Below are 14,320 nucleotides of genomic sequence, written 5' to 3'. Positions count from 1 at the left end.
TTTGGATCTAGCAGATAGATGAACTTCCTTTCCAATCTAATGTTTATTTACAAATAAAAAAAAGTAAAATATTAATGAGGGAAACCAAACAAAAAACAAGTGGGAGTTAGTTGGAAAGTGATGGGAGATTATTGCTGCCATGTGCATACAACTGCCTTCCTTCTTCGGAAAACTCTTTTTTTCGATACATTGATTTGGCTCTCATTTACATTCAAATTAAGCAGATTCATCACTCTCATCTCTAGGGACAAAATAAATAATAATTAATTTTTTTTCTTTGGAACCTCATTGACGTGCTGATCCAAATTACAATGATCTTGTTTAATTTCTACTAAATAATTCTTTATCTTTTATATCTTTATATTATATTATATAATTTTTTCTATTTTCAATCAATTTTAAGATATTGTCTGCTTTAACATACCAAGTCTCTCAGTTTTATTCTTAATAAAAAAATAGAAACTATTATTTTACCCATCAAAATTTGTCTAAAAAATTATCCACATTATATGTTTTATTCTCCTTTTAAATTGATATGAAATTTGACAGAACTCTATTTAAAAATTTATTGCTGAATAATGAATTATTACATATATAAAGCGGAATAAACCGACTCATAAACTAACTATTAGAACAATCCAATTTAATTATATATATTGTTAAATATGAATATGCAGAAAATAAGATTAATCTATTAACAATTAAATACTACAGTTACTGAAGGATTATTACACTTGAAGCTGGCACCCTAATAATAATTAAGATTCTAGTAAACTAACTTCTCATCGGAGTGCACAGCCAACTAGCAAGTGCTTGAAACTACACAATGGACCCAATATTGTGGCAATAATATACATATTATTAGACAACTTGGTTAAAGGGGCACAAACATTAAAAAATTTGTCGCAAATCTTGATTATTAATATCTGCTGAAAAGTTGTAGGTAAGTGACATACATATCATTAAAGGACTTAATTATATTATAGACAAATTTGATGCATGGTGGGATTTCTGTCTCAAATAAATTAGGCAAAAAATAATTTCATGATCAATCTTTGAGGGTTTTATTAGTAAATTATACAATAATGAGTACCTTATAAAATAATAGAAATTGTTAAAATAATAGTTATTTTAAAATAAAAGAATGCACATAAATGATCAAACTTTGATAATCAATGAACTGGCCCATCTGGCCAACACCAAAGCAAATAAAAGAAATCATAATTCCATTAACTTTTCAATAAACCTTATTATTATATATCATAATGAATAAAATGAGACATTCTTAGATGCTAATAGAGTGCTTAAATATAATGCACTCCGTGATATTACTAATAAATTCATATTTTAGCTAAATATACAATACAATAATATATATAGAATTTAGATAACATGTCACTTTATAAATGACATGATGAGTATAATTTATTAATCAAGTACTTTATAAATTTACATAATAATTTTTATTATTATATAGATAAATAAATAGATAGATATACAAAATTTAATTTCGATGCACTATATAAAAAAGTTTAACTAAATATATATGTAAAATAATTTACACTAGTGTGCATTAAAAATTAAATTTTACATAGAGAGATAAGAAGAACATTATTTCTAAAAGATATTTATTTCTTCTATGTCTGAATTTACATCTTTTACTTGCTCTTCTTCTTCTTCCTCAGTTTTCTCAAATAGAGGAGCATCAAGTGTAGGAGGATTCTGAAAAAGATGATTATAGTATATGAGCATTAATTAATTAATTAATTAAAAAGTAGCTTATGAATGTTACTACCATGCATCTGACGAGGGCCCAATTGACACCACGAAAGAATGAGTGTGTCTTAATTTCATTAGCTCCTCCTTGTGAACCCATTCTGCTTTTTGGATCTTTTTGTAACAATCCATATATTAAATGCTTTGCATGCAGACTTACCTGCATAATCACACATTATCATTGAGGTTATGTAGATTATTTTATCAGTGTCATTTTAAGAATTTTAATAGTGTTTGTAGTATACACTTCGGGTCTGTTTGGCAAATCCGTTTGAGAGGATAAAAGTGCGTTAAAATTCTTTGAACGCTGCTTTTTGATGTTTGGTAATTTTTTTACTCTAAACGCAGAAGTGATTTTGCAGCTTAAAAGCGCGTTTACTGTAAGCAAAAAATTATTGACACAAACTCACTTCTATCCAAAATCAATTTTACAAAATCACTTTCATTCAAACTCCAGTTTAACCAACTCTAATCCAAACACACACAGTGGTAGATGTAATTATTTTAAAAAAAAAAAAGTAAAGTAAAAAATAAATTTATCAGAATTTATATTTTGGATAAATTAATTATTAAAAAAATATTAATAAGATCTTTTAAGATAATAAATTAATCATATGGACTAATTTAAAGATATGTGTTTATATTTATTATTTTAAACAATTTTATTGATATTTTTTCTTTAAGAATTAATCTATCTGAAGTATAAATTTTTAAAAATTTATTTGTTACTTACTCTAAAAGAATCATAAAAAAATATTTTTATATTATAAGAATATTACATGATTAATAAAATTTATTATTTAATTAATATTTAATCAATAATTTATACTCTAAATATTAAATTTTAAATTTTAAATTCTAATAATAAAAATCTACAAGTTGGTAAATAATTATGATGGAAAACAATCTCACCTGTTTACTTTTGGGAAACTTAAGATCCTTATTGAGAATATTTGTAAATGTTTTTTGCCTATTCTTTCCTCTGAATGGCGTAAATCCATAAAGCATTTCATATAAAAGAATTCCTGAAAAAATATTATTGCACCAGATCCAAACAACTTCTAAGTAGGATTCATGAATATAAATATAGAGAATAAATAGTGTAAATACTTTATGTGTCCGAGTTATATATTAATGTAAAGATGATAGTAAAAAATTATGTTAGATAATTTAATATATTTGATTAAATTATTTAATATAATATATGATAATATTTTAATAATATTTTTATATAAAAATATCTTTTTATTTAAACACTTTTATTTATTGCAATATTTTTTAAAAATAAAAAACAAAATTTACCTAGAGCCCACCAATCAACAGCACTAGTATGACCTGCACCAGTTACAATTTCCTGCACAAGAATTGAATAAAATTGTCCGGAAATGTTTGGTAACAAAAGAAAATTAGCTAAAAATAGTCATAACTTGCTTTATTTAGCATCATTAATTATTGCGACAATTAACTAATGCTAAATAAGGCAAGTTCTGGCTGTTTTTTTTTCTACCTAGTATTACGATAAAAATTAGATGAATGTGTATTTAATTAGCAACAAGCTTAATTATTAATAAAAACACATTAATCATATCATGTATGTGATGTATGCTTCTATATATACATAATCTTGCATTAATTTGATGACCAGAAATAATTAATAACAAACCGGAGCTATATACTCTTCTGTGCCAACAAAAGAATTTGATTCTCTTATAGGTTCTGCCAAAAATATTGGAATTTCTGGACCTTTTTGATGTTTCTTCTTTTCATTTGTAGTTGGAGTTATAAGCTGTGAATATATATATAAGAATCAAATATAACATAAATGAAATTAGTTCAGTCATCAAAAATATATTAATATATCTCTTAATTAAATTGTAAGATTATTATTAAGATACCTGTGGTTTGCTGGATGTTAAACATGATAAATCAAAATCTGTTAGAGAAACATGTCCATTGCTCTGAAGTAACACATTCTCTGGCTTCAAATCTCGGTAAATTATTCCTGTATTAGTGTATTCTCACCAAATAATTAACAAGTTTTGTCAATTAAACGAGAAGTTAGCAACATCATTATTAGTAGTAGATAAGAGACTATACCTTGACAATGAAGGTACTCCAATGCAACCACTACCTCAGCAGCATAAAATCTGTTATTGTTATTCAATAGAATTAGTGATTAGTATAAAGAGTTTAATTTTGATGCGTGCAATTACATCTGTTTTTTAGGATGATTATTTACGCGATTAATTTAAAAGATAATTATTTTTATTGATATGACGTTACATAATTAGATGCACTGATAGTACATCAAAATTAAATTTTTAGTATATATAGTAGCTGATGATATGAGAATATACATAAATGAGATTTAAGAATCTTTTAAGGAGAATGTAACCAAAACATAAGATTCAAACAAATTTTTAGTATATATGTATGGCTACCTGACAGCATCTTCCTTGAGAACCTTAGATGGCTGGCGATCAAGAAGTAGGAATAATTCACCACCAGGGCAGTAATCAGTTATCAAACAAACATGGGTTTGAGTCTGTATATATGATGTCAAATGCAATAATCAGAAGCTAGTAAGTATTTGAATGCATTATATATATTCTCTTTGAAATTGAAATAATAATAATAATAATAATAATGAACCTGAAAGGAAGCATATAAAGCAGGAAGAAAAGGGTGGTCCAACATGTCAAGGATTTCTCTCTCAGTGGAAGCTCTATGCACCTTGTTTCGATTCATCATCACATCTTTCTGCATTGCCTTCATTGCAAAGTATTGTCCACTTCCACATAGCTCCACCAAATACACACTTATGAAAAAAAATAATCAAATCGAAATTCAGAAGAACAATGTTTCTTGACATTAAAAGATACTATAAGAAATTGTTGGAATAGCGACCGTTTTTAGCGACCTATAAAATCAGTTGCTAACAGCGACCGATCAGATTTTTTATGACTAAAAAAGGGCTGATCACTAAATCGGTCGCTATTCTAATAATTTTTTGTAGTAGACGTACCTGCCAGTATCTCCTGCTCCCAAAGGCTTTACTGGCTTAAAATGCTTCAACTCTATCTGTTCTCCACTATCCAGGATCTGCAAAAACCCCATAATACCCTCATAATTTACCCTTAATTAATTAATTATTGGAATATTTAGTGAAAAATTAGTAACAAACCTTTTGAATAGCTGCCCAAGCAGCAGCATCTTTTCTATGAGGTTTAGGGTGAACAACTTTTGAATGGTTCATCCATAGATCTTCTGGTTTCTGAAAAGGTTCATGCATGCAAACACATTTATGAGCACTCAATAATAACAAGAGTGGCCAAATAAATATAATTAATTACCATATTAGCATCTGGAAGTTCTCTAACAGCATCATCAACATTTTCAGCAGTTTGTTTTACCTGATTAACACAGATACAGACCAACAATTATCCAATGTAAAACAAAGAGAATTGCAAGAACTAATTAATGATTAGAAATTAAACAGACCAATAATTGTCCCTCTTTGGCAGTATCATCTGCAATGCAGTTGTGAAGAGGCTCCAAATGTTGGCTACCATCAAGTTGAACACCAATAAAATACTGTACTTCTCCCTGTTAAGAAAAACACAATCTTAAAACTGGTTAATTAAATTTAGTATGATTATCTATATGTGTGTGCGCGTGCGCGTGCGTGTTGTACCTTCTGATCTCGCATAGGTTGCAAATGAAACAAATTCCAAAACTTCTTACCTGAATTATTGAGTAGAAATTAAGAATCTTCAGTAGCAAGTAGAATAATAAGATTTACATTGTTAAATTTGTTATTTTTCTCTGTAGAGTGCAGACTGCAGAGTAATCAAAGGATATAGAAAGAATAAATGTTAATTAAAGAAGCTTATATTAATTATTACCACTCTTTGTATAATTAATGAGCTGCACAGTAATTTCTATTTGGTTGTCAATGGCCTCTCTAATTTTTCTCACTGTAGCTCGATCAGTTTCAGGTCCTTGCAGAAATCTAAAATCAACCAAATTTATCAAGATTAAAATAAGCATCACTATGATCATAGAAACAATTATACATATAATAATTGAAGCTTGTGGAAAAGTTAGAAGCATAATTGATTACACAATGAAATTTATTGAATGCATACTTCTAGGGACTAAATTTCTACCTTATTTGTATGTCATAATATAATATATCTATTATGAACCAAAAGTAAAGTAAGTAATGTTGGTTTTTCATTTTCTTAGTAGTAATTAATTTAATGCATGCACATACATTACCTGCAATTTCTTCCCAAGATCTCTTCTCTACTATACTCTGTAAGTTCCAAGAAGCTATCAGATGCAAAGATCTGAAAAACCATACACAAACTTTAGCTTTTTCACTTAGATTATTGATGCGTTTAGAAGAATTTTTAAATTGTGAATTCAAAAATTAATTATTTTTGCTACTGTGAAAATATACTATTTGTTGTTTATACAAAACTTTTTTATACTACCAGCATGTGAAAATTAAATAAATTCAAGTCAGTACAAAGCATTTTACAGTCTTGCAATCACATCGTTTTTTTTTAATGATTATTCACGTGATTAATGTAAAAAGTAATTATTTTTACTGATGTGTTATTACTATAGGGTTATCGGGTAGCCTTGGATCAGTAATGACGAAGTTCTTTTCAATGCGTTCGAGTGTGGTAGCAAGATCAAAGCCCTTTCTCTTTTCCCTCACATTACACTCGTCATAATCTCCTTCTTCGTTATCATTATCATTCTCCTCGTCACTCTCAACACTGTCCTCGTCAGCTTCATAGTTCGACATACTTTTCCTAATCAACCTGTTACATAATATAGCAAAACAAAATAATTTCAAAAGATGAAGTCTAACAATTATGATAGGTCATTTTTTTTTTGTCTATTTTAAAATTTTTTATAATTTTCAATTATTTTTGTTAACATATGAATCTTTCGGATACAATTTTAATAGTTTATAGCAGACATACCCCATGAAAGAAAGGCGACGGCGGGAGCTAATCTTAGTATGTTTGTTGTTGTTAGGAGGAAGAGGAGGAACGCGAGAGAGCATTGAGTTGCTTCTAGAATGTTCTGAAAGTGATTTACGTGTAGAAGAAGTAATGATGCTACTATCTGATTTTCTCCTTAATAATGCTGATCTTGGAGGAGCTGCTTTGTTCTTCTTCTTATTATTATTATTGGACTCATTAGAGTTTGTGTTTGATTCACTGAGCCTCTTCATCTTCATCTTCATGGCTTCCACTAACTCTCTTGCTGAATTCCCTGCCTTCTCTTTCTCTCTAGCTGCATTTCCATCGTCATATTTCTATGTTATTATTACAAATTTATTAGTAATTGATAATGTTAGAGAGATAAAAAAATAATTTATTTTATTTAATATTTATTAATTTTAATAACAATTAATAAATATTAAATAAGACAAGTTCTAATTATTTTTGGTTAATTTTTTTTTATTATCAAACATTTTTTATTAGTAATGGTATATGCTTAAGTTTCAAGTTTTTTTATTTAATTTGTTTATTTTAGTTCTCACTTCCTTTTATTTGAAAAAAAAAATTGTCCACTTTAATAGGCCTATCCTTTCTCATAAAACGATTTATTCCGAAAATTTTAAATATTTATATTTTTAATTGTTATATGTTTTTTCCTATCAAATAAAATGTGTGGGATAAGTAATCTATTACTAATATCATAATTATACTGGTAAAAATCTAAAATTTAATTCTTATTCATTATAAAAAAAATATAGTATAAAAAAATAAAAAATATTCATATACAAAATTTTTACAATTTAATTAAAACAAATTCTTACATATTATAATATGTAAAAGAGTAACATGGTATAACCAACAAAATTTATTATTTTTTTTAATATTTAATCAATATTTTATCCTTTAAGTATTAAATATCAAATCTTAAATTTTAATAATATAAATTATTTCTATATTTTAAACTAATTTGAACAAGTGATTTGATGAAAAGGAGTGTAGAAAAGTTGCATACCGGCATATCGAATCAATGATTCAGGGAGTCCATTGGGGCGTAACATGTTTTCCTTTGACCCCTCTGTGTGCTTGCTAACCTCCACTAACATTCTGCCACGTACCCATTTTCCATTTTTCATTTTCATGCAACGTATGTTATTATAAACACACATCATTATGTTACATACTTACATTTATACACGTAGTTATTTTTATATAAAGTTATTAGTTAAAAATTATTAAATAATAATTTAGTCAAATATATTAAATTATTTAATAATTTTTAACTAATAATTTTACGTGAAAAGAACTGCTCTATCGTCAAACAAATTATTTATTTTTCTTCAATTTGAAAGAACTATTTCAAAAGCGTAGTATCAATTCAATTCTTGCTATATAGTACGTAACATTATATTCCTATCATGGTAGGACCATCTTTACAGAGACCTATGACGATATTTAATTTGTGCAGTCACTTAATGTTATTTATTAATATATCCAAACCCTACAAACAAGTAGTAATAAGTAGATATATGATATATCCGAAATTTGACACAAGAAGTTTATTAATAAATAGAAAGAAAACGAAATCTCCGAGAGAGATAGAGAGTGGTCATTATCATAACTGGGATTCAATGGGGGCCTCCCCAAACTCTTATCCTCTGATTTCATATAAGACATACATTACTTATATCTATAAAATGACTATACCAACTAAAAGTCATCAATTGTTTTTGGACACTATATCTACAAGGTCCCAAGCTATATATACATATGCATATGCCCCATCAAATCAAACCAATATAGTCAAAGACAATGACAAATACATATGATACAAATTACAAATATCGTTAATAGCCAGCTATATATATGCTACTTGATTCAATTATTAATATACCTCCAAATTAAAATGAAACAATTTAGTTGGTAGGATATGGGAAAGTATAGTAGGGGCTAATTAACCGACAATGAGTTTTTATATATGGTGACTTATTTATACTAAGATGTTATTATGTAAAAATAATATATTTGATTAAATTATTTAATATAATAATATTTTATTTTATTTTATTTATTGTTTTCAACAAATACCAATACGTTTTGGAGAAAATAAATAATGTAGCATTTTTTGAATTCTAAAATTTAAATATTAAATTCTAAACCTTAAGTTATATTTTTCAAAATTTTGAACTTAAAATTCTAAATCATAAATATTAAATCTAAATTATTAATATAGAATATAATAAATAGCGAGCTAGAAAGTTCTTTGCTTAGTAAAAAATAAAAAAATAAAAAATAAATTTTTGATCTTTTATTTCAAAGATAAATAAATTATTAATTAATTAAAAATATAAAAATATTTTTAACTTTTTAAAAAATGAGACATCTAAATTTTTTTAAGAAATTAATTTGTCTTTATATATTTTAGATGAAAAAACTTAAATATCTCATATTTTAAAAAATGAAAGATATTTTTATATTTTTAAGGGTAAAGTATATTTTTTTTCCCTGAAGTTTGGCAAAAGTTTTAAAAATACCCTTAAGTTTTATTTTGTTTCAATTTTGTCCCAAAAGTTTTCGATTTGCATCAAATATATCCCTGACAGTTAAATTTTCAAAAAATTTAAGACCAATCTAACAATAATGCATGAAAATGATGCTTAATTTGCTTGTATTGAGGGTTGTTCTTATGAAATTGTTGTTGAATTGGTCTTAAATTTTTTGAAAAATTAGCCGCCAAGAGTATATTTGATGCAAATCGAAAATTTTTAGGACAAAATTGAAACAAAATAAAACTTAGGGGTATTTTTGAAATTTTTGTCAAACTTAAGGGACAAAAAGTATACTTTACCCTATTTTTAATTAATAAAAAATTTATGTATTTTTAAATTAAAAAGTAAAAGATTTATTTATTTTTTTTACAAAAATATTTAAGAATGAATAATTATTTATATACATATAATTACCCGATAAATTTGAGGACATTTCCATCATGGTCTTTGATTGGAGAAATAGTGAGAAGGTTCCAAAAGGGAGTGCCATCTTTCTTGTAGTTAAGCAACCTTCCACAATAGCTTGTCCCCATGTTCAGAGCTTCCCTTATCTTTGCCACGTCAGCTGGATCTGTATCTTTCCCCTGTAAAAACCGACTGCACGCACAACAGACTCTCAAATTTTTGCATAGACATAATTAATGTTACTCAAGATCGAAATATTTTATATAACTCTCAAATATAACGACGATTAAAATTAAGTAAATATTTACATACAATTATTTTTATATAATAATTTAATTTTAAAAATATTATTAAATAATTTAATTAAATATATTAAATTATGTAATTATTTTTAATTAACAACTTCACGTAACCATGTAGCTTTTCCGCTCAAGATGGAGATAGATAAGAGTGGTTACCAGTTTCTGCCAATGACTTCTTTGGAGGTGTAACCAGTCATGTTGAAGAATCCAGCACTCGCATACAGAATCGGATAATCTGCTTTCATGGCGTCCGAAACTACGAACGTCTGTTGAAACGTCGACAGCGCAGCTCTAACATCCTCCGATACACGTGGCACTCCACGCGCCACCCTCACATCTCTACTACTACTGCTGCTGCTACTTGCTCCGCCGCCAACCTCACCGCCTGATGTCCGAGGCGCCACTCCCCGCGGCTTTCCTGTCTCCTCGTCCGTCTCCAGCACCAGCCCCCACTCCGCCGCCCTCTGCGCCGCTGCCTCCGACGGAATGGACGCTTCTGAAGGAGCGGATGAGATTTGCGGCGAAGAAGAAGAAGAAGGGTTGGACAACACTTGGAGCGTGCCGCTAGGGTGTCCCCGAAACGACGTGGTTCTGTTTGACGGCGACGACGATGTTTTGTCCTCCATATCCCTGTCTAGCATCAACCAAATAAAAATGAGGAGTTTAATTATATTATTATAACCTGAATTAGTAGTAGTATGAAATGCTTAGGTTAATATAAATGATTCAGAATCCAAAGGTGGTGAGACTAGTGTAGTAGCTAGCAGTTGCATATGCATATTTAGATAAGATGAATCACTGAATTTTGTTGTTGCTTGTTGCTGTTGATTCTTCTTATAGAGGATTTCAAGGGGAACCAATTATAGTGGGGGCCGGGTACTGATTGTGGCGGAACGAATTGAAGCATGCATGTCATACTGATACATATATTTTATTACGAGAGGCTAGTAGTTAGAATCTCGATTTTCCTCTTAAAATCTTTAGATATTACTATTTTAAATGAGTTAATCGATTTTACGAAATTTGTATTAGGAACTGACGATTTTACGATTTAAATCTTGTTAAGATTTTACGTTTTACGTACTTAATTATTTTTTTGATTTTACGTAAAATTTTGATTTTCTCTACTTTGATTATGATTAATGCCAGAAGATTAGTAAATTTCATGGTTCTAAAAACCGGACCGGACCAGCCGGTTCAACCGGAAAAATCGAAAATCGGTTACCTGGCCGGTCCGAGTAACCTCAAAAATCGAATGTCAAAGAATCGGTGAAAAAACCGGTCGAACCGATAATTAACTGGCGAACCGGAAGAACCGTCTGGTTTTTTGACGGTTCAGTGGTTTGGAAATTTAGAAGCCAAACGACGTCGTTTTGGCTATTTAAAAAAAAAAAAAAATTGGCGTACGCATTAACCTTAACCAACCTAACCCTAATCAATCAGCCACCCACCAAACCCCCGAAGCTCCCAGCTTCTTCCCCTCTCATCCACCAAGGCCACCATTGCCACCGCCCACCAAGCTCCAGATTCCAGCAGCGCTCCTCATTCGCGACCCAGCATCGCTCCTCATTCGCCACCCAACAGCGCTCCTCAGCAGCCGCGACCACCACCGCGTTGAGCCTGCCTCTCATTCGCCGGTAAGACTGATTTTCTTATCTTCTTGATTTTGAACATGCTTCCTTCTAGCTCGCCTGTTCTGTTTGAAAAAAAAATAACAGGGCATCTGATTCTGTTTGCTGGTTCATGGATAACATGCTGATCTTAATTTTTGTTTTTGATTCTCTATGCTGCCTGTTCTGTTTGCTGATTCTGTTTGTTGGTTCATGAATATGCTCTATGCTTCTGTTTTCTCTATGCTCGACCATTCTGTTTGCTTCTGCTTTTTGTTGCTTCTGAATGGAAATAGTTTTAAATTTTTATTTTACCTGAATCAGTTGATTTCTGTGACTGTCAAGCTGCATGAAGTTGATCTATGCTGCCTGTTCTGTTTACTGGAATCTGGAAATAGTTTTTGATTCTCTATGCTGCCTGTTCTGTTTGCTGGAAATAGTTTTTTATTCTCTATGCTGTCTGTTCTGTTTGCTGCTTCATTATTTTCATGGTTTTTTGAAGTTGATTTCTTGTCTTTGATTTTCTGATTGTTATAGATGGAACAATCACAAAGTAACTCACAGCCACAAGATAATGCTGCTCAAAATTCTCAAACTGGTTCATCTAGAGGTAAATCTGATCTAGCTTGGCAGTATTTTACAGTGAAGTATGACAAAAATAACAAGGCTCAATATACATGTATTTTCTGCTTGAATACTTATAATGGAGGGGGGATATATAGAATGAAATATCATCTTGCAAAAATCCCTGGACAAATTAAAGTTTGTAACAAAGTAACTGAAGATGTTGAGCTTCAATTCAAAAGGCTTTTGGAGGAAAACAAAAAAAATAAGGCAGAAAAAAGAAAATTTACATCTGAGTGTTATGATGTGGAAAGTGAAAGAGAAGCGGAAGAAGATGGTGAGGCGCCTAATCCTGTACAACCTCCGGCTCCTGCAACAATGGGAGACAAAGGAAAGAGAAGAGCGATTGCTGCTACTCCAATTGGAAGTTATTTTAAGGAAAGGACTATGCCAGGCTCTCAACCAGCTTTGAAAAGTGTCTTGGCCAGTAAACAAGTTAAACACAAGGTTAAGTTGGGGCTTGCAAGATGGATCATTGATGCACGGATTCCATTCAATGCAATTCAATCGCCTTACTTTCAACCTGCCTTGGACGGCGTTGCTGCAATTGGACCTGGTTTCAAGGGACCGTCGTATGACGAAATGAGAGTTCATTTGCTGGCCGATCTTAAGAAGGAGTGTCAGTTGCTTGTTGAAGGTTATAGGAGCTCGTGGAAAAGGACTGGTTGTACACTGATGGCAGATGGCTGGACTGATCAAAGGCAGCGTACGTTAATTAATTTTCTAGTTTATTGTCCTGCTGATATGTCATTTGTTAAGTCTGTTGCCGATACCTTGTTTAAATTGTTTGCTGAGGTTATTGAGTGGGTTGGGTCTAGTAACATTGTGCATGTGGTTACTGATAATGCTGCGAATTATGTATCTGCTGGAAAACTCATTCATGAAAAGTATCCAAACATTTTTTGGTCTCCTTGTGCTGCTCATTGCATCAATCTTATCTTAAAAGACATAGCAAGTCTTCCTCACATAGCTGACCTTGCCTCTCGTGCTTCGAAAGTGACTGTCTTTGTTTACAATCATATGATTTTCTTGTCATGGCTTAGAAAAAGAAAAGAGTGGAAAGAAATTGTTCGACCAGGTGTAACACGTTTTGCTACTGTTTTCATTACTTTGAAAAGTATATATGATCATAAACAAGACTTGCAAGCATTGGTGATTGACAAATATTTCACTTCTCATAAATTATCCAAGAGTGTCAATGGGAAGATGGTTAGTTCAATTATCTTGGATAGTAAGTTTTGGGAGGATTGTTTTACTACTGTTATGCTTGTTGGTCCTCTAATTAAGTTATTGAGGCTTGTTGATGCTGATGGGAAACCTTCTATGGGTATCGTGTATGCGGGCATGCAAAGAGCCAAAATTAATATCAAGACAATGTTTAGAAATAGGAAATCTGTATACACACCTTATACAAGTATCTTGAAAATGCGGTGGGATAAGCATTTGAAGCGTGACCTCCATGCAGCAGCATACTTTTTGAATCCAGATTACTTCTATAGTGAGGGGTTTGTTGAGAAGGCAAATATCTTGAGGTCTTTGCTTGATTTATTTGATATTGAAACTCTTTGCGATGACTCGGTTGTCGCAATGCAAGAGATACAGTTGTATCTAGATCGAAAAGGAAGTTTTGGAAGGGAAAGTGCATTGAAAGCAATTAAGAGACTTGAACCTGGTAAGTATTTATATTTCTATGTTCAATTTACTTTGAATGTTTTTTAAATATTGAATGAGAATTGATAGTTGAATTTCATATTCTGGTAGGTGAATGGTGGAGGCTACACGGTGGGAGTGCTCCTAACTTGCAAAAAATGGCAATTCGTCTTCTTCATCAAACATCTTCATCATCCGGCTGCGAGAGGAACTGGAGCCTCTTTGAACAAATCCATTCAAAGAGGAGGAACCGATTAGAGCATCAAAAGCTAAGTGACATTGTTTATGTCACTTATAATCTACGCCTTCAATCTAGAATGCATCGCAAGAAGAAGAATTATGATCCAATTGACATTCAAAGCATTGACACAGTAGATTTTTGA

The 14,320-nt window shown here is 30.5% G+C and overlaps 2 protein-coding genes across 3 annotated transcripts; one reads left to right on the top strand and one right to left on the bottom strand.

Moving 5' to 3' along the window:
* Positions 1-1,523: 1,523 nt before the first annotated feature.
* On the bottom strand, positions 1,524-10,953 carry LOC107629156 (phototropin-1-like). Of its 2 annotated transcripts, XM_088509884.1 has the most exons (21): positions 10,210-10,953; positions 9,761-9,943; positions 7,813-7,904; positions 6,777-7,092; positions 6,407-6,611; positions 6,058-6,128; positions 5,682-5,788; positions 5,471-5,520; positions 5,278-5,382; positions 5,130-5,189; positions 4,961-5,050; positions 4,802-4,878; positions 4,429-4,594; positions 4,218-4,321; positions 3,874-3,923; positions 3,672-3,778; positions 3,440-3,562; positions 3,079-3,130; positions 2,689-2,801; positions 1,796-1,936; positions 1,524-1,722 (listed from the first exon to the last, which is right to left on the bottom strand). In XM_088509884.1, the coding sequence occupies exons 1-21, from the start codon at positions 10,692-10,694 to the stop codon at positions 1,618-1,620; spliced, it is 2,802 nt and encodes a 933-aa protein (XP_088366010.1). In that variant the 5' UTR covers positions 10,695-10,953; the 3' UTR covers positions 1,524-1,617. The 2 variants fall into 2 exon arrangements, with proteins under 2 accessions (XP_088366010.1, XP_088366011.1); XM_088509885.1 differs by lacking the exons at positions 9,761-9,943; positions 10,210-10,953 and having other exon boundaries at positions 6,777-7,114.
* Positions 10,954-12,200: 1,247 nt separating this feature from the next.
* On the top strand, positions 12,201-14,320 carry LOC107632359 (uncharacterized). Its single transcript, XM_088509951.1, has 2 exons — positions 12,201-13,959; positions 14,049-14,320. The coding sequence occupies exons 1-2, from the start codon at positions 12,201-12,203 to the stop codon at positions 14,318-14,320; spliced, it is 2,031 nt and encodes a 676-aa protein (XP_088366077.1).

This window comes from Arachis ipaensis, chromosome B3 (genome assembly GCF_059453495.1).
Source record: "Arachis ipaensis isolate K30076 ecotype BB chromosome B3, ASM5945349v1, whole genome shotgun sequence".
Taxonomy (NCBI): Eukaryota; Viridiplantae; Streptophyta; class Magnoliopsida; order Fabales; family Fabaceae; genus Arachis; species Arachis ipaensis.
Note: the sequence above shows the minus strand (reverse complement) of the source record. Positions and strands in the feature narration are given on the sequence as shown.

Bases quoted from the DNA above. Each gene is read 5' to 3' on its own strand.
- LOC107632359 (XM_088509951.1), top strand. From the start codon at position 12,201: ATGGAACAATCACAAAGTAACTCACAGCCACAAGATAATGCTGCTCAA. The intron at 13,960-14,048 runs GTAAGTATTTAT...ATATTCTGGTAG, and splicing joins AATTAAGAGACTTGAACCTG to GTGAATGGTGGAGGCTACAC.
- LOC107629156 (XM_088509884.1), bottom strand. From the start codon at position 10,694: ATGCTAGACAGGGATATGGAGGACAAAACATCGTCGTCGCCGTCAAAC. The intron at 4,595-4,801 runs GTACGTCTACTA...TTTTTTCATAAG, and splicing joins GGAGCAGGAGATACTGGCAG to TGTGTATTTGGTGGAGCTAT. The intron at 3,131-3,439 runs GTTTGTTATTAA...ATTCTTGTGCAG, and splicing joins CAGAAGAGTATATAGCTCCG to GAAATTGTAACTGGTGCAGG.